Source organism: Primulina tabacum, chromosome 7, assembly GCF_025594145.1.
Source record: "Primulina tabacum isolate GXHZ01 chromosome 7, ASM2559414v2, whole genome shotgun sequence".
NCBI lineage: Eukaryota > Viridiplantae > Streptophyta > Magnoliopsida > Lamiales > Gesneriaceae > Primulina > Primulina tabacum.
The window spans coordinates 42,244,033-42,265,780 of NC_134556.1; the positions used below are offsets into that span (position 1 = coordinate 42,244,033).

The window sequence follows — 21,748 nt, forward strand, 5'->3', positions numbered from 1 at the left end:
CGGTTTGACAGCCATGATCTAATTTGCCATAAATTATAATGTTCCCTAGATCATAAGATGGGAATATGAACTCCAAGAAATGGTTAAAGAGAAGTTCGAAATCAAATTCGTCCCTACTATCTTAATAAGTAATCATTCAGCCATGGATGCTTAGTAACTATGGAAAAGCTACATCTGACTCAAATTTTAGGTTTTCTTTCCTTCGAAAAATATTTTGGATTGATTCCAACAATTTCATACCCGTTTTTTGCAATTAATTTTAGTTACACCACGGTCAGAACAACCATATACTAATCATGAATTGCAATGACAAAATAATAAACCATTATATTCGAATACATTCGTTGTAATTATGTTATTGATTTTAAAATTAAATTAACTGTTTTGAGCTACATATTTATAGGTAATTTTCGGCCATATAATTAAGATTGATTGATTTTATTATTTATTTAAACAGCTTAAAAAATGAGTAGTTAGCCAAATTGCATACAAAGTGGAAGCAGTAAAATAATAGCATAACTGGTAAACTATTGGTTAAATGAAAATTCTCACCTGCTTTTTTTAAGATATCGTGGCGTTACATCCTAAAAAAAAAACCTCGTGAATGTAACAGTAAAATATCCTCAAAATCAGTGAAAGAAAGCTCTTCCACCTACTTGTCTCTTTTCCACCTGTCCGATCTTTTTCCTTATTGCATACATTTTTACCTGAAACGGAAAAGGGGAGACAGGGAATTGAGAATTAAACCCAGAACAAAATCCATGGCCACTGATACAAAATCAAGCAATTTGATCAAAGTTAAGCCCGGGATAGGAGATGGACCATCAACATCTTCATCAAAATCCAAGATCATTGAATCAAAGAAGAAAGTTTCAGAGATCTCAATCAAGCAATCTGCTGATGCCAAGAACAGATCCACTAATAATGTATCCAAAGTTGTATGTATCGATTTCCAAAGTTTTTCCTTTTCCCTATAATAAATCATTTGTTTTTTCGATTTGGTTCCTTTTTTGCTATCATTTTTTAATCAAGAGAAGCCAAAACTGAGGTGTCCCATTTGTAAGGATTAATTTTATTTCTTTCAATTTGGGTTTATTATAATTTGTATCTTGAAAGATTGGTGCTTTCCTGGATTGATTTTTACTTTGTGTTCCTCTTGATGTGACCGGGTGAAAATTGGTGTGAGATGCGTGAGCAATTTCACCGGGACGAGTTGTTAAAATGACAAGGAATAAAAGTCCGGTGAGATGTGTCCAAATAAGAGGTTTTTTCTTTCCAAAAGAACGAGTATTGACCTGTAAACACGAAGATAACCACATGAATGGGCGACGGAAGGATGTCCGGTGTTATTACTCCGATGCTAAAGTCAGCATGAGGGTGAGAAAAAGTTATGTAGCAAAGAGAAAAATACTGTAGAAATGGTGTGAACAAGTTATATATATATATGAATGAATGTTTTAAATTTGAGCAAACTTGATATTTATAGCAAGAAAGTCGATGACCCTGTTTTCAATGTCCACCAAGATAGTAACATATGTCCTATTTCCTGACAACTTTTCTGACACGACAAATCCTTGTGATTCTGACAGTAATAATTACCAATATAAGATATATCATACTTGCGCACTCGAATGCGGTGCTATTATCGAGGTAACTCGGGTAGAAAGCAATTATCCGGGAACTTGTCTAGAAGCCCCGGCTTCTGGTAACTCGAGGTGTATGCCCGGCTGCTAATAGTCTAGGGAGATGATGTCTCGGGTATATATTTGCCCAATTATCTGTCAAATTAGCCTAAAACTTCTTCTAACATGATCCATGACCCGAGATCATCTGATACCCATGACCCGGGCCTCCCGGGTATCACCTCCCTTTGCCCATTTTTAGAATTGCTGATTTTTTACCATTAGATTTGGAATATTTGTTAATTATATGGTTTCGTTGCTGCGGATGCATTTTGATTTGACAAAGCTTATTTTTAAAATAAATAAATAAATATTTTTTTATTTGTGCTTGTAGATAATTAGAACGTCCTTACTGAACCTTGATCGGCTTTAAAGCCTCCGAGATGTAATCTTTTTTTTCTTTTTTTTTTATCGTTATCTATTATGTTGTTTTCCAAATTTAGCCAACATGCGTTCTAGTTTTTGATTGAATAAATTTGTAGAAATGGAAACATTGTTAATATTAGAATTAGTTGCTCTGGATTATAATGTTTTAAACTACTGTCTGCTAATATGTATGCCCCTGGTGGATGCATCGGGTGTTGATTATTGCCAAGCTTAGTGTTTATTTTGTGAATTCTTATTTTTTTCTCTTATTGAATTTCAATGTGTTTCGATCAAGTGAAGATCAAAACATCACGTCAATCAAAAACTGTCACGAAAACAGTGACCAAAACCAGAGTGAAGAAAGTTTATTCCTTGCCCGGGCAGAAATTTGATGTTCCTGAAGAGGTTCTGTATCAGCTATTTGATTTTGTGCTATATGATTATTCATTTATATCACGAATTAAGCCACGAACAGTCCCTACTTTTCTTGATTTTGCTGCTTTTGTTGACAGAGAGAACCATTGAGGATATTCTATGAATCCTTATCGAAGCAAATACCTTCAAGTGAAATGGCCGAATTTTGGTTAGTTTCTATTCATGCACTGGGCTCTTCTGTTGAGAAAATTTTGGAGTAGAAATATCACATGTATGTCGTTATACGGTGATTGTGGAGATTGCAATGTTCTTGAAGTTAGGGTTCGATGCCAATTTTCAAGGAGTTTTTTCAAACTGTTGACTGAATTGTTTGCAGTAACAATGCAATACCCCGTCCTATAGTGGACTTACCTAGAGGTGTGAATGGCCTTAGAAGACTAGACATTAAACTCTATCAACTACGATTAACTATTTGAAAAGGCTAGTGTAGAGATGCAAAATAATTGCTGTTGGAGCTATGAGCAGCAGAGTTCTGCTCAAACGTATGGTTAAAATTTAGGCATGTGGTGTTGTACAAGTTACTGACTTTCTCATGCTTCTTTTTTAAATATTTGTATTTGGTATGTCTCCGAGAGGCAAAGGTGTGACTTTTCTTTCGAGGAGAAGATCTTTTTCTCTTGTACAAGGATAAAAATGCATTTTTTGGATACAGACCAAGTTGGTTGGCTCAATGGGGATGGAGGAGCCAACATCGGTATAAAAATGAAAACAGCACACATAACAAAAATCTCATTCTTGACATGCATAGTCCCAGTTACAATATGTAATTAATCAATCTTTACTATACTGATTCATAGGGTTGACTCTTGGGTTATAGCAGCATAATGACATGAACAAGAACAAAGCCACTTAAAAGTTTTTTGCCATTGGCATGAGCACTTTCATGGCAATACTTCATATACTCAAGTAAACAATGGTCTGTATTGTTGATCCAAGTGTAGGGACATGATAAAATAATATCTATACTAAAATCTCTGTAAAGTGTTTGGAACTAGATAATTCACGGTATAAAGAAACTGATTTCTGTCTTGCTGGAACTTTAGCTCCAGAAATTCGTGATTTGCAGTGACACTACTTGCCACATCCATCCGTGTTTGTGATTTGTCGTTGATTGTTTGAAAAATGCACTTTATCACTGATGCAATGTTGTGCTTCACGGGCCACGGCTTGTATGTTCCGGGGAACTTCTATTTTTGGTTTTTGAGTTGCTTATTCTCATGCCCAAAACCACTCTACATTTATTCCACTTCTTTACATAATTTTCTTCCGCCTTTTTAATCACTATTCACCTTATTCTGAAAATTCTGGCAAACAAGTTGGCCCAAAGAATAGATGGATAATTTTCGCATATTTACAGGATGATGGAGCATGGTTTGCTGTCACCCGAACGAGCAAAGAAGGCCTTTGAGAAAAAGGGAAGGAAGCAAAAGCAACTTCGATCAGGTACTCCAATAAAATCTCCACCACCACCCGTATCAAGTAAACCGGAGAGTTCCAAAAGGCCACAACAGGTCCCCAAGTCCGGTGAAGTAAAACCAAAAAAACGTTTGATAAATGAAAGCGACGACGACGACGACTTTGTGCTGAGCCACAAGAGGAGAAAAGGGTAAGAAGTATGGTTTGTGTTGCGACTTTGTATCATTACATGTTCTGAATAAATTCAACAAGTACCTCAAATTCGTTTGAACCTATGATTAGGCGACATTCTTCATCAATGAGAACATTCATAAATTCCAAAATCTTGATCGTCCAAATTCTGGTTGCTGGCAAGTGATAACAACGTACTTGTGAATTCATGTGCCATCTCTGTTAAATCTCGATGATTCGTGCCTCTTAAAATCTTATAAAATCCTCCATATCTCGTTGCTGTAACACTGAGTTATAATTCAAAAAAAAAAAAAAAAAAATTCGTTGGAAGGATAATAATTAAAAAAAAAAAAGGTTAAAGTCGGAGAACAGTATGAGACTTTATTACATGTGTTACATTCCTTAGCAGAGTCACAGGGGACATCGCGGATCTTCACTACTCGATGTCATGGATAAAATGTGCATTAATTGGACTGTGACGTGACCCTGTGTATGAAAATTTCTGCAGCAACTTACAAAGATTTGAGTGGAAAGGAACTTGTAGAAGAGATTGAATGATGTTCGTGTTTCATATAAATTGATAATCGATCAGTTCAGGTAAAAGAAATCATTAACTCTGTGGTTGTATCTAACATGGATGCCACCTGATATCATGTGAATTGTACAGAAAAATATCGTTGGGTTTCATTTAATATTGTTTATAAACAGTATGTGTATACATATATATATTATTAGAGAATGGTGCAGAAAACAAAGTGGTCCTACTTTTTTACTGTATGAACCTGAAATTAATTTTAGCTGCCTTCGAACCAACAAGAGTTCTTTTTCAAAAGAAATCCCAGATGTAAAATATCTGAAGTGTTTGCAAATCACTAATGCAGCGCCAGAAATAACTATTTGTTTTGATTGACCGATTAGAAATATAATATCAGCAAGAAAATCTGATTGAAAATTCTCTATTATTTGAGATTGAAATACTATCGATGGATGAAAATACAAGTAGTTGTAGAAGGATAGATTTAGAGTACCTATATATATTCATTCGATTAAGGAGAAAAAATTATTATTATTTTTTTGGGTTAACTAAAAAACACAACCTAGCTTTGTTTGAATTGTTAAAATAACATCATTCTCAATAAAACTGCGATAATGACTTGATTCAGGAAGATTTTGCAATGATACGCATTTCAAACATCATTCACACAAAGGGACCCTCCGATTTTGATGTTTGAAAACGAATTTAGCATGTCGCGATGGCAACTTTAATTTAAATTCCACTCAAAATGTGTTGTTTTTAATATTTATTTTTATTTTTTTTGAAAGGCATACTTGTTAATCATAATATCAGACTCAAAAATTATCCTTAATTTATAATAAAAATCGAACTATTTAATGTAAGGTGGAAGGCGACGTGTAAGATAGATAGATGCATGGACGAGTGTTGGGCGAATGTAATGAATAAGGTATTGGACCCAAATAGAGAAGGACAGGAGGCCGGATTGGATTGGATTGGGGATTGGATTGGATTGGATAGGATTGGATGTGAGCTGTGATCATAGGTGGTTAAAAAGTTGTACAGTAGTGATGCTACTATTACCAACCAAAGGACATATCATCAATAAATTAATGTCTTATTAATTATTGCAGCTTCATTTTAATTTGGACAAATATAACTGATTTTTGTGAATGAATTCGTCTGTATTTTCAATTATTAGTTGATTGAATTAAGGTGGCAAATTGTTGGGTTTTGGTGTCATGCAAATCTAAATTGTATATTTTCGCAAAAATATGGAATTGTATTCTGTACACATGTGTGTGCATGGTAAATATGATAAAAATATATACATGGAATTCCAATTTCCAAACGTTAAAATGTATTGAAGAAATCATTTTTGTTCCATAAAATAGTTGAATATATTTTAAATCTCGTTGTATCGGTAGCATAATTCGTTTTAAAAAAGAATACAAACTAGCTAAGGTGGATCCAATCTAATTAAGACGCACGTTGCCGAATACACTTTTTAAGTGCGAAAAAAAATCGATTAATTATTTAATTAATATTGCATCGTCTAAAAGCTTAATTAATTAAGTAATTGATTGAGCGATTAATCGAGTAAACAAAAAAAAAAATTAATATGTATAATACGCAACTGACAAACCCTAATGGTCTTAAATAAGTGAAAAAGGTACATAAATTGTGAATTTAATACACTAAATGAGACATTTAGTCAATTGGTTTGATGTCGACTTGATTTATTAATTGTTAAAGCGATCAATCTTCTATGGCGAGAAAGTTAAGATATCATTTCTGAAATAAAAACGTTAAATTTAATAATAGCATACATAAATACATATGTAATTTGTTAATTTAGGAGGAGAATTATTAGAATCATATTTAAGTATTTTAAAGTTTTTATATATTAATTTTTTTTTTATTATTGTTGTTGATATGACATAACATCTCTTCACATAAATGCAAATTTATGGGAAGTTGGTTAGCATCGATCCAAACGTTTTCTTCTTTCCTTCTACAACTACATATTATTAAATGAACGACCGTAAAAAATAAATTAAAAAAATTACTAAATAATATTTACCCATTTCAGATCCAATTAATTTAATTTGACCACAATTCTATTTATTTTTAATCCAAAAAAATTAAGAGCAGTTTAATTTTTTGACATGAGTTACTAATTCTATCTTCAATCGATTCCATACATTTAGCTTTTCTACAGCGATACTGATAGAAATCTAGAATGAATAAATAAATGTTCTTTAATAAATATTTTTGGAAATAATACTGACTGATCTGTAAGTATTATTAATTGGTAACATTAAGAAAATTAAGAAATGCAAGTAGGTTGAGGATCGAATAAACGGAAAATTACATTTTTAGTTATATATATTTATCTTTTTTTGTTAATTTGGTTATCTATATTATCGAAATTCAATATTAATTTTGTATCTTTCAATTTTGATAATTTCAATTATTTTATATTGGAGTAATGATGTGTCAACGCCCAAATCGCTGTTATACGCGGTTATGTATGCATTACGTAGAAAAAAACCAAAATTATGAAGGAAAAAAAGAGCAAAAATAACATACCAAGACCAAAATTTGACAACATAAGATATCAAAATCGTAAAATGTACTGATAAGAGACAAAAAAAAAAATGTAATTTTTCCTAGAATAAATAATAGAAAAATCAAAACTGTTTATAAAAAAAAAAAAAAAGTAGAAATGAATTTATAGGATCAAACGTTTGCCCCCACAATGTTTTAAATTATCTGTCCATATTAAATTTTGTCGTCGAAAAATTTGTGCACGCTAACGATACACAAAAGAAAATAAAATTTTATCATCATTGTTATAAATCTTGTATATTTTGAATAAAACTTAAACTTCATGCAAATCATCAAACTTAGAAATGTATTATATCTTGAACCAACATTATTAATCGTTTACTTAGAAATATAAATAATATTTAAATATAAAGCTATTTGGTATTAATATGATTTTCATAATATTTGTATTGCAATTACAATTCCCGATGGTCAATACAAAAAGGTGATATTTTAAAAATAATTATTTAGTCGGACCCAAATATTAAATCAATTCATGTTAGCGGACCCTTCGATGAAATCTATCAGTTCTGCGGTTGGCCTTCTTCTTGGGGCCAACTCTAACATAATCCACATGATATCGAACACTTTCACCTCGTAAATTAAAGTCCCGAGGCAATTCATTTGTTTCCAAATACATATTAATAATAAATAAATAATTTTGGATTCTCTAGCTTGCTGTGTGCATCATATTTTATAATATGGATTTAACAAGAGCTCATCATCAAGAAATTTGACTATATATGTATATTTTAAACAAATTAACCAGGTGAGAGATTTTATAAAAATATAAATATTAATTTTTTAAAAAAATTATGTAGAACCAAATCTTTGTTGTTTTAGTTGTGATCACTGTGCAAATACTCTTATACATCGTACGTACAACAACTCAAATAATATGTTTAATTGTTATATTGTAAAAGACGATTATTATACCCAATATAATTCACATTTTTTTCTTAAAAAAAAACAGAGAGAAATCGGTGATATATATATAGTATCTACATTTGAACATAAGTGCTAGTGTAAACTGTACACCTACTGCAATAAAACTTGAGGAGATCTTCAAATTTCTTTCATCAAGATCTGAAGCAACCCCAGGGACAACATATTTCTCAACCCCTACACGAACAAACAAACAAATGAATTGACGATTTTGGTATTATGAGACAAATCATTTCTTTATTTATTTATTTGTTATTCTTCTTTATTAATGCGTCGACATTTGATTAAACGAGGCCCCATTAGATCCTGCCCAGATAGCCAGTTGTTTCCCATGCATGTTTTAAAAAATAAGTATTCCCCTCAGAAGTGATGTTTAAAAGTTACCAGAACTCATATAAACTTAACTTTTATCTGGCTGGTGATACAATTTGAAGTTTTTTCCTTTCTAAAAAATGTCTTTATCAGTGTGTGTGTGTGTGTGTGTGTGTGTGTGACAATGATTATGGTTCAATGAATCTCTAGCTGTTGAAAGATCGTGTCACATACCGAAACATAAAGATAATTTTAACTAATAATTAGTTGAGATTAAGGAATACATGTACCACCTATGATATTAAACTTGTTAATAGAATTACTTGAAAATTTTATGGGGCAAAACTGGAATATTAGTCATGTATATTTAATTTGTCTCTCCGATTTTGGTATTCGATGCTATCAGTTTTAATCTTGGTCCGCTGTCTTTGGTTTTGTTTTGTTTAGTTTTTTAAAAATGTTTAGTATTTTTCTGATGTGACACATATACGGTGCTCTATATATGGCTTAGACATAACTGATGTTTGTGATGACATATCAAAATGTTCGATGAAAAAAAAAACTAAAATCGTCAAAAAAAATCGAAAGATACAAAACTAAAATTGAAATTGAACAATATAAATCATCAAATCGCAAAGAACAATATTACAATTTTTTTCATTTTATCGTTTTATATATGATATGTGTGGATATGAATGAGACAATTTTATATGGGACGAATCAAACGAATCGATATACATGTTCGAATACTAATTATGATCTAAAACAAAATAATTTTTAGTTGTGAGTTAATCTTAAAAAATTAAAACATGTAGACATAAGTAGTATCCAACTCAATTCACATAAGATTATGATTGGATTCATATATTTGACAAGTCATATGATTTCACAATAATTATAATACATTTGGAATATGATATAGTATGAGTGTGATTTGGAAACAAGTATCTCAATAGAACCTAGCTAATTGATTTGACACATTTCATGTTCTCACCTTTTACGCGATAATTTATGCATCAATGTCCGGGGATAAATGAGCAGTGAAGAAGATTTACGATGTGCGTCTGTGTGTGTGCGTCTGTGTGTGTGCGTGTGTGGACGGGTTGAAATTGAACGATGAGGGGTTACGTATGGTATATCTAAATTGGATTTTGGAAAGAGACCTGATTTACCACAACGATGGGGTCTACTCTTGTTTTAAGTGATGTACCAGTCATGAAGAAATTATACCAAAAAAACAAACGCCTCTCTTATATTTGTTTACCAAATTGCTATTTAATTATCACGACTTTGCATATCACTGCACACTTTGTGTCTATATATATATATATATATATATACACCTTTCTCCTCAAATCTTCTGATCTTTCCATGTACTTTTCCAACGATGGAAATATAACTGCTTTCATGCAGCGTTGATTTTGTTGTAAAGACTAGTGTATATTAATATACGATCAAGATTTCGCAGATTGGTTGAAAATGGATTCGATTTCAAGAATCTTGTGTACTGATGATCAAAACACCCCTTTGTTATCATTCTCCACAGATAACTCCGCCGCCAAGGAGGATCAGTCTCCGGAAACCGCCAAGAAAGTCAAGAGAATCCGGGACTGCAACAGTACTTCCAGCAGCAAGCACTCGGTTTACCGGGGAGTTCGAATGCGGAACTGGGGGAAATGGGTGTCCGAAATCCGGGAGCCACGGAAGAAATCACGAATATGGTTGGGTACTTTCGCGACGCCTGAAATGGCGGCGCGTGCGCATGACGTGGCTGCGTTGAGCATCAAAGGGGCCTCGGCCATTCTCAATTTCCCCGAACTGGCAGCTGCTCTGCCGCGTCCGGTTTCCCTCAGCCCGCGTGACGTGCAGGCCGCAGCGGCGAAGGCAGCGGCCATGGACAAATTCGATGTCCTCTCCTCTCCTTCGAGTACTTATTCCTCCTTTTGCACAACTTCGTCATCATCTTCTTCGCTTTCTTCTCTGGCTTCTGCAATTGATCTTTCGACAACATCGGAAGAACTGAGCCAGATTGTCGAGTTGCCGAGTTTGGGGTCGTGTTTCGACAACCTGGGCCTGAGGGGTGACTTTGTGTACGTCGACAACACGGCGATGGAGGAGTGGTTGGATTCTCCTCCGCCTTGGGTCGGCGGCGTTGATGGTGAGGTCGATGCTGATGGTGGGATTTCGGGCTGTTTTGAATATTTGTTGTGGAATTATTGATGTACGCTGTGTGCTTTTTTTATTCTGTGTTTAATCTTTTTGTGAAATTGTGTGGTTTGACTATAGGAGTTTAGGTATCAGTCCTTGCATTTTTCAGTAAAAGGGCCAAAGAAATTTCAATTTCGTTCTTCTTCTCGAACTGTATATGTCTGTTAAAACCCTCTTCAAACTGTACAGTGTTAGGCTCATAAATGTATCTCCACACACACACACACACACACACACACACACACACATGCGAACTTCATTTAAATAAATATTTTAATAATTCCCCAGGGTTTGGATTTTGGAAAACAACCCAGGAGGCAGAGATTTCACAAGTTTCTGGATACGAGCACACAAATTAATAACGCAAAGCCAAAGTGGCTACCTAGATTCTCCCAGACAAAATGTACTGCACTCGAAACTAAATTTTATTGTAACATAGAATAGTCGTGGAAATGCCCAGCGATCTCAATGAACGATAATATAGTGTCATAAACGTCTTTCAATCTAACATTTACGTGACTTCGATCGGTTTTTTTTTATTTAATTAATTTTAAAAAATAAGATATATGGTGGGTTTTCAAAATTAAACCAAAATGATATTGCAGTGTCCGTCATTGATGATAGTGTTTTGCCTTGATTTTGCAAAATCTCACGATCAACCTTATTTTTGAAATTAATTTTTAAAAAAAAAATTAATTTTTTTTATAAAGAAACCCGAGTTCAACCATAAACTAAAGCAAAGCCATGTCACATTGTCATAAAAAAAGGTAGTAGTAGAAACTAATATATATATATATATATATATATATATATATATATATATATATATATCTGAACATTATTCAAACATTGTAAGTATTATTCTGTGTAAATATTTCATGAAAATGGGTTGAAAAGACAAACTTAAAATGGAGCGTGCTTAACATTTTGGGAAGGAAAAGAACACATTTCTTAAATTTTACATCTAACTTTAATTTTGGTAGACCACTTAATTTTGTGTAATAAATACAAATTTTTGCGTACATTTATCTTGTATATTTACATCATATATCCCTGAGTTTTGAATTCCTTTAAGCTGTATAGATATAGATAATCAGATGTTTCCGATTTCAGCATGTATTTTTTTTTCATAATTATTTGGGATTTTTCGACTCCGCAACTTTTCATTTTGTCACAAAAAATCAAGCTTTTAACTTTTTATAAATCAACCCCACAAATAATTATTTGATAAAAATTTAAAGAACTTTAAGGTCAAACTGAATGCACATAAATGTAATCAAACGCATATCAGACACCAAAATCTTTGAAATAAAATCAACCTTTTCCCCAACATATAACTTTTGAAACGATCCGTTTTGGATTTATTTCATACTTTTAAGAAATCAAACTGTCGCAATTATTTATATATTTTATTCTTTCTCGACAATTTAATCATTCAAATCTATAAAGAAAATTCCAAAAAACCATTCTAACCAAAACAAAAAATAAATAAGAGAAAAACAACCGATTGCTTATCGAAGAATAATGTAACTGGTTTGTCAAACTAAATTACAATATAAATATATAATCACAAACATTTGGCGGATTAAATCTTATGATATAAATATATTTAGCTAAACAAGCATAAAATATATGTTCACAAAAGTTTAATTTTTAAATAATTCAAACTGAGTGCAAAAGGGTTATAAATTAGTAAATGTGAAATAAAATTATACTTAATCTGTACTAACTCAAATAAAAATTCAAATTTTATAAATAAATATCGTGCTTGTGTGGGTAGTTTGAATCCAAACATTCTCAACCGGCCACCATGCTTGACCATTTTGGGGGAAAAAGTAAAGTTGGTATTTTATTCGAAAATTTAAAATATACTGATCATAAATATTAAATTTAAGTTGCAAAAACAAATAGGGACATGCCAAAATAAGAAAATGATTTCGATATGATTGGAAACTGCAGGAGGGAGGCTTACCAAATATGCGTCTCCATGAAGCTTGATTCCCCCTTTTTAAAAAAAAAAAAAAAAATTAATTCCACTTCGGGCTGATAGAATAATATAAAGGTTACTTTTGTAGTTAATTTAAACTAAAACTCCATACAGGGCTATCATTACTCAATATTATAATGAATTTGCGTTGAAAAAATTAAATACCTTCTCTGAACAGACGCACAATACTTATTTTCAGAAAAATAATCTTCAACTTTTTTCTGAAAATTTTAATTCCCTACCACTTCTAAATTTTGTTGTGTTTTGATATGATTTGTTATGAAAATTAAAATTTTGGTCATTTTCCCTTTTAATAATCCTATATATCAGCCATTAAAAGTTTAGCTAGTAATAAGTTCTTTTACTATAATTGGATTAACGGATACGTTTTTTTTTTTTTTTTTTTGGGGTAATTTAATAATAAATCAATCGAATCACATTCTAATTTTGGACATTTCTAACCTTGCCAAATAATTACTATTAACATACAATTAGTATATTTTTAATTATGATGTTAATCGCATGCTTTTTATGATTACTAATAATTATTAATTATTAGTAAATTTTAAGTAAAAAAAAAACGTATCAACTGTAGTCAAATAAATTTTTTATCTACTATTATCCAATTCCCTTTTTTAAAGTCAAATCTAGCAACTAATTATTCCCCGACAATCTTGGTTAGTGTAAATAAATCAGTGGAACATTGATCTCAACTGATAATGACTAAATTAAAATGGGATTATGCTTTTAATAATTATTTTTTAAGGGAAAAAATGGACTTTGGATTCGTAAATCGCTTCATTAATTAGAATAAGTTGGGGGGGGGGGGGGACATCGCAAGAAATAAATAAAATATGTTAATTTTGAGAACGTGGTGTACAATATGCTGCTCGATTGGGGTGAATGTAGGAAATAAACTGTATTACAAATATTTAAAAGAAAAATACAATAAAAAATAAGAATTAATAATTTCAAAAGCTTTTATTTATACCATAGATATCATGTTTTTTCACACATTCATAATTATCATAAAAATCAATATTTTGATATAATTTTTTTTAAATAAATTAAATCGGATAAGAGATGTGTCTCATAAAATTACCCCGTTATATGATTTAACGAGAACTATATAAACCAATTTTATGGCCTGCATATATTGGAAATTATTATTTAATATAAAAAAAGAAATGATCAAGGAGACATGAGATCGATGTCTACGTAACAGTAATGAAATGAAAGGCCTTCAAAGTTACACGTGTTAAAGAAAAGTAATCTTTTTCCATATAAAAATATTGGAATCTCGTAGCTGAGTAAAAACATAAAACAACCCAGAAAAATGATCCGATTTAATTAATGGGTTAATTAATAAGAACAAAAAATCCTACGTAAGGTGCCTAATTAAGAAATTATTAGTGCGTCCCCTTATGATTCAGTTAAGATTCGCTTTTAATGGCACTACTAATAATGGAATTATTGATTCCGATTAATTAAATTATATATGTAAGTAGGGTATGATTAAGATGGTTATTCAAAACTTAGGGTTTTGTGGTGATTTGTTTATGATTTAGTTTTAGATTAGGGTAGAAAGAAAGGGCGATAGTCTTTGAAAAATTTCTAATATCTGGTAACTTCAAAAGGATATTAACCTCGTTGTTTAATGGTATGTTTGGTAGGATATAACATCACAAAATTATTAACATTAATACATGACAGGGATGACAATTTCCTCCAAAATTGTTACGGGACGGAGGACGGTATGAATGGATTTTTTTAGGCTCGATTAAAAAATTGGGTAATCAGGTATGAGGATTTTCGAGTTCAGGGATGGAGCAAGGTCTAGTAGCATCTCGCTCATACCCGAACCAGATATTCGATTAAATTATAATATATATCACTATAAAGCTAAATTTATTTTTGTTAATTCTAATATGCTTTTGTTGAGTTATGATAGTTGAATGATATGAATAAAATTATTAATATTGAGCTGATGTTATTTTTGTAGAATAAATGTGATTGGATATAATATTTTAATATTTTGTTATTTCTTCTTTGACGTTTAGTTTGCTAATTTTTATATTTAATATTTTTTCTTATTGTTCTTCCAAAAATTTGGTATATATGCATTACTTATTTGAATTAATTCTAATTTGAAAAAAATATATTTATAGGTGGTAATAAGATATTTGGATTATTTATAGATATATAATTCTCCGATGAATATATGTATTTAGATAAAATTTGAATACCCTATGATGATGTGATTACAACGATGGATATAATAAATGACTAATTGTCATCCCTGAGATTACATGAATCATCTTATATATTTTTCATAATACACAGCTACTATATTGTACCTTGTTAGGGCATGAATGATGAAACTAGAAGCTACTTTGGTCTCTATACATATCTAATTCGAATTTTTAAACAATATTAATTTGACAATTTTCCAAACCAGATAGTATAAAAGTTTGAGCGAAATTAAACCACAAATTTTTTTATCACATGGAGGTGAGGGAGTTTTGTGCTATCACCTGAAATCGAAATAAGGTATCTCTCCTTATTGAGAGAGGTTTATGTCATTGTATTATAAGTGTGATGAGAATTAAATGATGAGTATGTATCTTATGAGACGTTCTTACTGATCGCTATAAGTGAGACCGATTATACTCATGAGACCCGTCTCACAGATAAAGATTTGTGAAACCGTCTCATAAGAGACCTACTAATCACAAATTAACTCATGAGATCGTGTCACAAGAGTTTTTGTGTTGAATGAAATTTAAAATTGAATAATCGTGTAACTAATTACTTATTGTTAGCTCATGAACAATGACTTCCAAATATTTAATCAGAAATGTCAATATAGAGATCTAACCTAGATAAAATAGGCTAAAACTTATGAGATTTGATTTCCTCAGCCCCACCCCACAAGACAATTTCCTAGTTTTTCATTATTTATTTGTTCTTTGTGGCTATCAGAATATAATTTTTTACAAGATTTTTTTGATAAGGCAATTAGATATAAGTAATATTTATATAAGAACCTTTCATCTACATAACATAATGAACTAATTAAATATGCAATTTACAAGCTTGAATTTAGATGAACTTAATAGATTGCATTCTAAATAATTAATTACCATTATTTGAATATTATAATTAGATTAAACTAATTCATGGAATCTTCAAATCCTTAATCTAGAGTAAGAAGAATGACGATTTTTTTTGTATATTTTGGAAGACAAATTTTGTATCATAAATTCAAGGTTAATGGGAAGCATCTCTACACTGCCCACTATTTGATAATCATATTATCAGTGATCGGTACACGCAATACATGTAGTATCTAATTTTTTTTTTTTATTTTAGATAAGCAAATTTGAAACTTATAAATCGATTTTCCAGCTAGTCCTTAGGAGAAATTTTTTTTCCCCATTCTATACAGTTAGTTTTTCCAACTATTTTGTTAAGGCCAAAAAATCATTCCCCAAAAAAAAAAAAAAATACGTGAAAAGTAACGAATTTTGCGCTCTATCGTTTTCTTATATCATTTAATTTAAATTTTAATATAATATCTACGATCTGCACTAGAAAAAATTGAAAAAATCGTGAAATAAATATTCTTTTTTCTTTTCATTTTGCCTTTCTGAAATTTGATCATGTCGACCAATTTCAACAAGTAGGACCCATTGATGAAGATATATTACTTCACAATGTATATAAATATGGCCGACCTCAGTATTTATTATTTATTTTAAAATATATACGACAATAGTTGTTAATCATATTTATATTAACAAAAATACAACACGTCGGATATTTTTTTTGGAATTATAATGTCATTTGTAATTAATGAATATTGGACATCGATCACTAGCTTTCGAGATCACATAGTTAATAAATTGATTTATGGTTAAATTTTTTTAAATTTTAAATCGAATAAAATAAATAAAGAATATCCAACTAAAAACTATAAAATCTCCTATTTGTTGGATAATTTAATTTTCAGTGATTAACAAAATACAACTAATCAAAGAAGAATTATAAAAGTAGATCCGAACTGAATCTATAAGGTAACCTGATTGTTAACGTGTTAATGTTTCTCAAGCTGAACCGATTGCCCAGAACTGATCTTTTGAAATCCTAACTAATATCAAAGCGTAGACGATGAAAGATAATTGATTCAAGTGCCACTGATTAAAAGACAACCAATGATTCTACCTAACTGAATCTTTCAGGCTTTCTTTCGAACATTGTCTAAAGTTCAGAGCCTAACTGATACATCTGATAAGATCTTCATAACAATTTTATCAATCCGTTTTACAAATACAAATTAATCTATTTATATTTACAAATCAAAATAAGATTTTTGATATAAAAAATAATAATTTTTCATGTACCCGGGTAGGATTGAAAATCCGTTTTACAAAATTGACTCGTGAGTTGATCTCACATGAGTTTTTGTATATATCTAATGCACAAGATATAACATTTAAAAGATGAAGTATATGATAAGAATTCAAGCACGTCTAGATATAATTGATCATTTTTTCCAATGAAAAAGGAAAAAAGAACAGGGGATTTCTCAATATAGAGCATAACTTGTTTTGTAGGAAAAACATTTTACTCAAGTAAACACTCAAATTGATGGCTTAATTTCATAGTATATCTAAAAACAAGGAAATTAAAAGATATTGGGCCAAAAATTATAATTATTTGACAAAATATCTAAGAATTAAGGGTATTTGGAACTTTCATAAGTTCAAAGTATAAAAAAACTGTTGGTCCCACGTGCGGAATTTGAGATAAAAAAACCCGAAAATAAAGAATAAAATGGACACCGAGATTTATGTGAAAAACCCCTAAAAATTATTAGGGTAAAAACCACGGGTAAGATGAAAAGAATTCCACTATAATATTTTGTGGTGTACAACTCACTCAATGTGTTTCCAAAGAGATCACACCCTCTCTTAATACAGGAGAACAAAACACCTCACAAATATTATAGAATTAAGCACTCAAATGCTTATAAGATGAGAGAAAACTCGAAGAAGGGATGATTTCATAATGAAGGGAGAGCTCTATTTATAGAGCCTCTGTCAGTGTGAAGATGCGTTTTATACGCGCTTCCGTCTTCTGAATTATTCAAACAATCAAACAGCCCACGTTTCTTTTGCCAATTCAATTCAAATATGCCAACATTGACGACCTCTCATTTAATATTCTTGTCGACATTTCTCCCACTTGGAGATTAGATTGATAATCAAACGCATCTCCACACATCCTTTCAATCTTGTAATTCCCTGCTGCTTACGTTTCTGCTAGACCACTTGAGGATCTACACCACTCAAACTTATCAGTGTTCACTGGCTTGGTCAGAAAATCAGCTATGTTGTCCTTTGTATGGATCTTCTGTATATTCACGCTTCCTTCCTCTACTACTTCTCGCACAAAATGAAATTGAACTCCAATGTGTTTCGTCCTAGAATGAAAGGCTGGATTCTTTGCGATGTGCAAGGCACTCTGACTGTCACAAAATAAAGTAACATTCTCTTGTTTGTGCCCGATCTCCTCCAATAACCTTTTAGTCCATATTGTCTCCTTGCAAGCTTGAGTAGCTGCCATGTATTCTGCCTCTGTTGTAGATAACGCCACAACTGTCTGCAATTTTGAAACCCAGCTTACTGCTCCTCCTGCAAGTGTAAACACATAACCAGTAGTAAATTTCCTCTTATCAGGATCACCTGCATAATCTGAATCGACATAGCCCCTGAGTGTAAAATCCGATCCTCCATAACATAATGCAGCATTTGAGGTACCCTTAATGTATCTAAGGATCCTCTTAACAGTGCTCCAATGCTCTCGTCTAGGATTCGTCATATACCGACTAACTGCTCCCACTGCTTGAGCAATGTCCGGTCTTGTACATATCATGGCGAACATCAAACTTTCTACTGCTGATGCATATGGTACTCGAGACATCTCCATCCTCTCTGCTTCACTGCTAGGACACATCTCGGAGGATAACTTAAAGTTAACAGGAAGAGGGGTCGAAATTGGCTTAGTATCTTGCATGTTGAAGCGTTGCAAGACTTTAATCAAATAATTTTTCTGCGAAAGCCAAATCTTTCTATTACTTCTGTCTCGGTGAACTTGCATCCCTAGAATCTTGTTTGCTGGTCCCAAGTCCTTCATATCAAATTCCCTAGCCAACTGTTCCTTCAATCTTTGGACCTGATCTTTGTTGGGGCCTGCTACCAACATGTCGTCCACATACAACAGCAAAATGATATAATCATCACCGAACCTCTTGAAATATGTACAAGGATCTGTACTCAGTTTGTTGTATCCAAGTCTCATGATATAGGAATCAAATCTCTTGTAACAACACCTCGGCGTCTGTTTGAGACCGTACAGAGATTTGTTCAACCTGCAAACCAAGTTCTCTTTGCTTTTTTCTGCAAAACCTTCTGGCCGGAGCATATAGATTTCTTCTTCAAGATCTTCATGAAAAAATGCTGTTTTCACATCTAGCTGTTCTAGATGTAGGTCAAACACCGCATACAATGCCAACACCACTCTGACTGTTGTAAGCCCAACCATAGGAGAAAATATTTCATTGAAGTCAATGCCTTCTTTGTGAGCATACCCTTTTACCACCAATCTAGCACGATACCGTTCCACTTGGTTATTGCCATCACACTAGATCTTATAGACTCATCTGTTTTCAATGGCTTTCCACCCTTGTGGCAGTGTAACAAGATCCCAAGTTTTATTCTTGTCTAATGCCTCCAACTCTTCTTGCAATTGCTATCATCCACAAAGATACATCCGAGCTTTGAGTAGCCTCGTGGAAACTCAATGGCTCACCATCCTCTGATAATAGACAATATGCAATGTTGCTTTCAGTGACATAATCTGAAAGCCAACCTGGTGATCTTCTGTCTCGAGTTGACTGCCTCACATTGGAAACCTCAGACTCAACATGTTCTTATTCTTCGTGCTCTGGTACTGCTTCACAAGAAACTTGACCTTCGTCAGTCTTATTTTCCACCTTAAAAATAGTTGTTTCTGAATTCGGTGTGCCTTTGTCTCCCTTTACTTTATCTTCATCGAAGATAACATCCCTGCTGATGACAAGCTTGTGAACAGTAGGATCGCACAAGCGAAACCCCTTTACTCTATCAGCATAACCCAAAAAGATACATTTTCTGAATTTCGAATCCAACTTCGATCTTTCTTGCTCATTGTACAGAACGTACACAGGACTTCCAAATGTATGCAAATGAGAATAATATGTCGGCTTTCCAGTCCACATCTCCATCGGAGTCTTCAGATCAATAGCCACTGAAGAAGAACGATTGATAATATAACAAGCGGTTTTGACTGCTTCTGCCCAAAATGACTTTTTTAGATCTGCAGTCCTCAACATAGCTCTTTTTCTGTCTAACAAGGTCCTATTCATCCGCTCCGTCACTCAATTCTGTTGAGGTGTGTAAGCCGTTGTGAACTGTCTCTTGAGGCCCTCATGTTGACAATATGCATCAAACTCGTCACTGATATATTCTCCTCCAGTTGTCAGTCCTCAGACACTTGATTTTCTTTTCAGAATCAAGTTCAACCCGCGCTTTGAAATCTTTGAAGACTTGAAAAACATCTGATTTCTTCTTGATTGGATACACCCAACATCTCCTAGAGAAATCATCAATGAACGAGACAAAGTATCTCGCTCCTCCTAGGGATACAACCGGTGCTTGCCAAACATCCGAATGAATCAGCTCCAATATGCTTTTGCTCCTGGCAGTAGAAGTGCCAAACTTTAATTTGTGTTGTTTACTGGTAACACAATACTCACAAAAGGGTAGTGACACTTTTGTAAGTCCCGGTAACAGCTTCCGTTCTGAGAGAATTTTCAACCCCCGTTCTGACATATGCCCGAGCTTTCTATGCCATAACACTGTTAATTCTTCTCCTGAACCATTTGATGCAACAGCTAGCTCCGCCTCTTTGTGTGTTTCTCCCAAAAGTACATACAGATTTGCAGCAACCTTTTCCGCCTTCATAACCACAAGCGCGCCTTTCACAATTTTCATGATCTCGTTCTCGATACGAGTTTTGCACCCGATGTCATCCAATTGCCCCAAAGACAAAAGATTTTTCGTCAGTCCTTTCACATGTCGTACCTCCTGTATGGTGCGAATGGTGACATCAAACATTTTAATTTTGACAGTACCGACCCCAGCGATTTCCAAGGCATGATCATTTCCCATGAATACAAATCCTCCTGAGACTGTTTCATAATGATCAAATCATTCTCTTTGAGACGTCTTATGCCACGTCGCTCCTAAAACCATAATCCATGTGTCACAAAATTTGTGCATGTCTTCTGCAACAGTTGCTGCTTCGCTGAATAATATTTCACCATTGCCTGAAGTACTGGCCACATTTCTTTGAGAACTTTTATCGATACTCGTACACTCTCTCTTGAAGTGCCCTTTACCGCCACATTTAAAGCAGTAAATATTTTTCTCCTTACTTCTCGACTTTGATCTACCTCGCCTTTGGCTCCTACTGGAGTCACGGTCCATAAATCTTCCTCTTATCATCGGTAAAGCCTCTGCTTGCTTCGATGTTAACAACCTATCTTCCTTATTCTTGCGACGGCTTTCTTCTCCGAGAACCGCAGTTAAGACATTGTCGAATCTTAGAAAGCCCATAAGAATATTGTTGGTAATGTTGATGATAAGTTGATCATATGAATCTGGTAGACTTTGAATTAGAAGCTCCGCACGTTCATTTTCCCCTATTTTATGTCCCATGGAAGTGAGTTGGGCAAATTGAGTATTTAGTGTATTGATATGGTCGGTCATCGATGAGGATTCCGCCATCCGAAGAGTATAAAGCCTTCTCTTTAGAAAAATCAAGTTGTGTAGCGACTTGATCTCGTACATCTTTGTCAGAGTATCCCATATAACTTTTGCTGTTTTTATCTCAGAGATACTTGACAATACTTCGTCTACTATAGCCAAGTGTAAATTGGCAACAACATTGTCATTTATCTCATTCCACTTTCCATCATCCGTAATTTCCACCGTTCTA

At 32.9% G+C, this 21,748-nt stretch overlaps 2 protein-coding genes across 2 annotated transcripts; both read left to right on the plus strand.

The window, feature by feature from the left end:
• Positions 1-591: 591 nt before the first annotated feature.
• On the plus strand, positions 592-4,233 carry LOC142552339 (uncharacterized). Its single transcript, XM_075662084.1, has 4 exons — positions 592-938; positions 2,349-2,453; positions 2,561-2,631; positions 3,841-4,233. The coding sequence occupies exons 1-4, from the start codon at positions 762-764 to the stop codon at positions 4,091-4,093; spliced, it is 606 nt and encodes a 201-aa protein (XP_075518199.1). The 5' UTR covers positions 592-761; the 3' UTR covers positions 4,094-4,233.
• A 5,524-nt stretch (positions 4,234-9,757) lies between these two features.
• Positions 9,758-10,853, plus strand: LOC142551058 (ethylene-responsive transcription factor TINY-like). Its single transcript, XM_075660100.1, has one exon. The coding sequence runs from the start codon at positions 9,931-9,933 to the stop codon at positions 10,669-10,671; it is 741 nt and encodes a 246-aa protein (XP_075516215.1). The 5' UTR covers positions 9,758-9,930; the 3' UTR covers positions 10,672-10,853.
• The last annotated feature ends 10,895 nt before the right edge of the window (positions 10,854-21,748 follow it).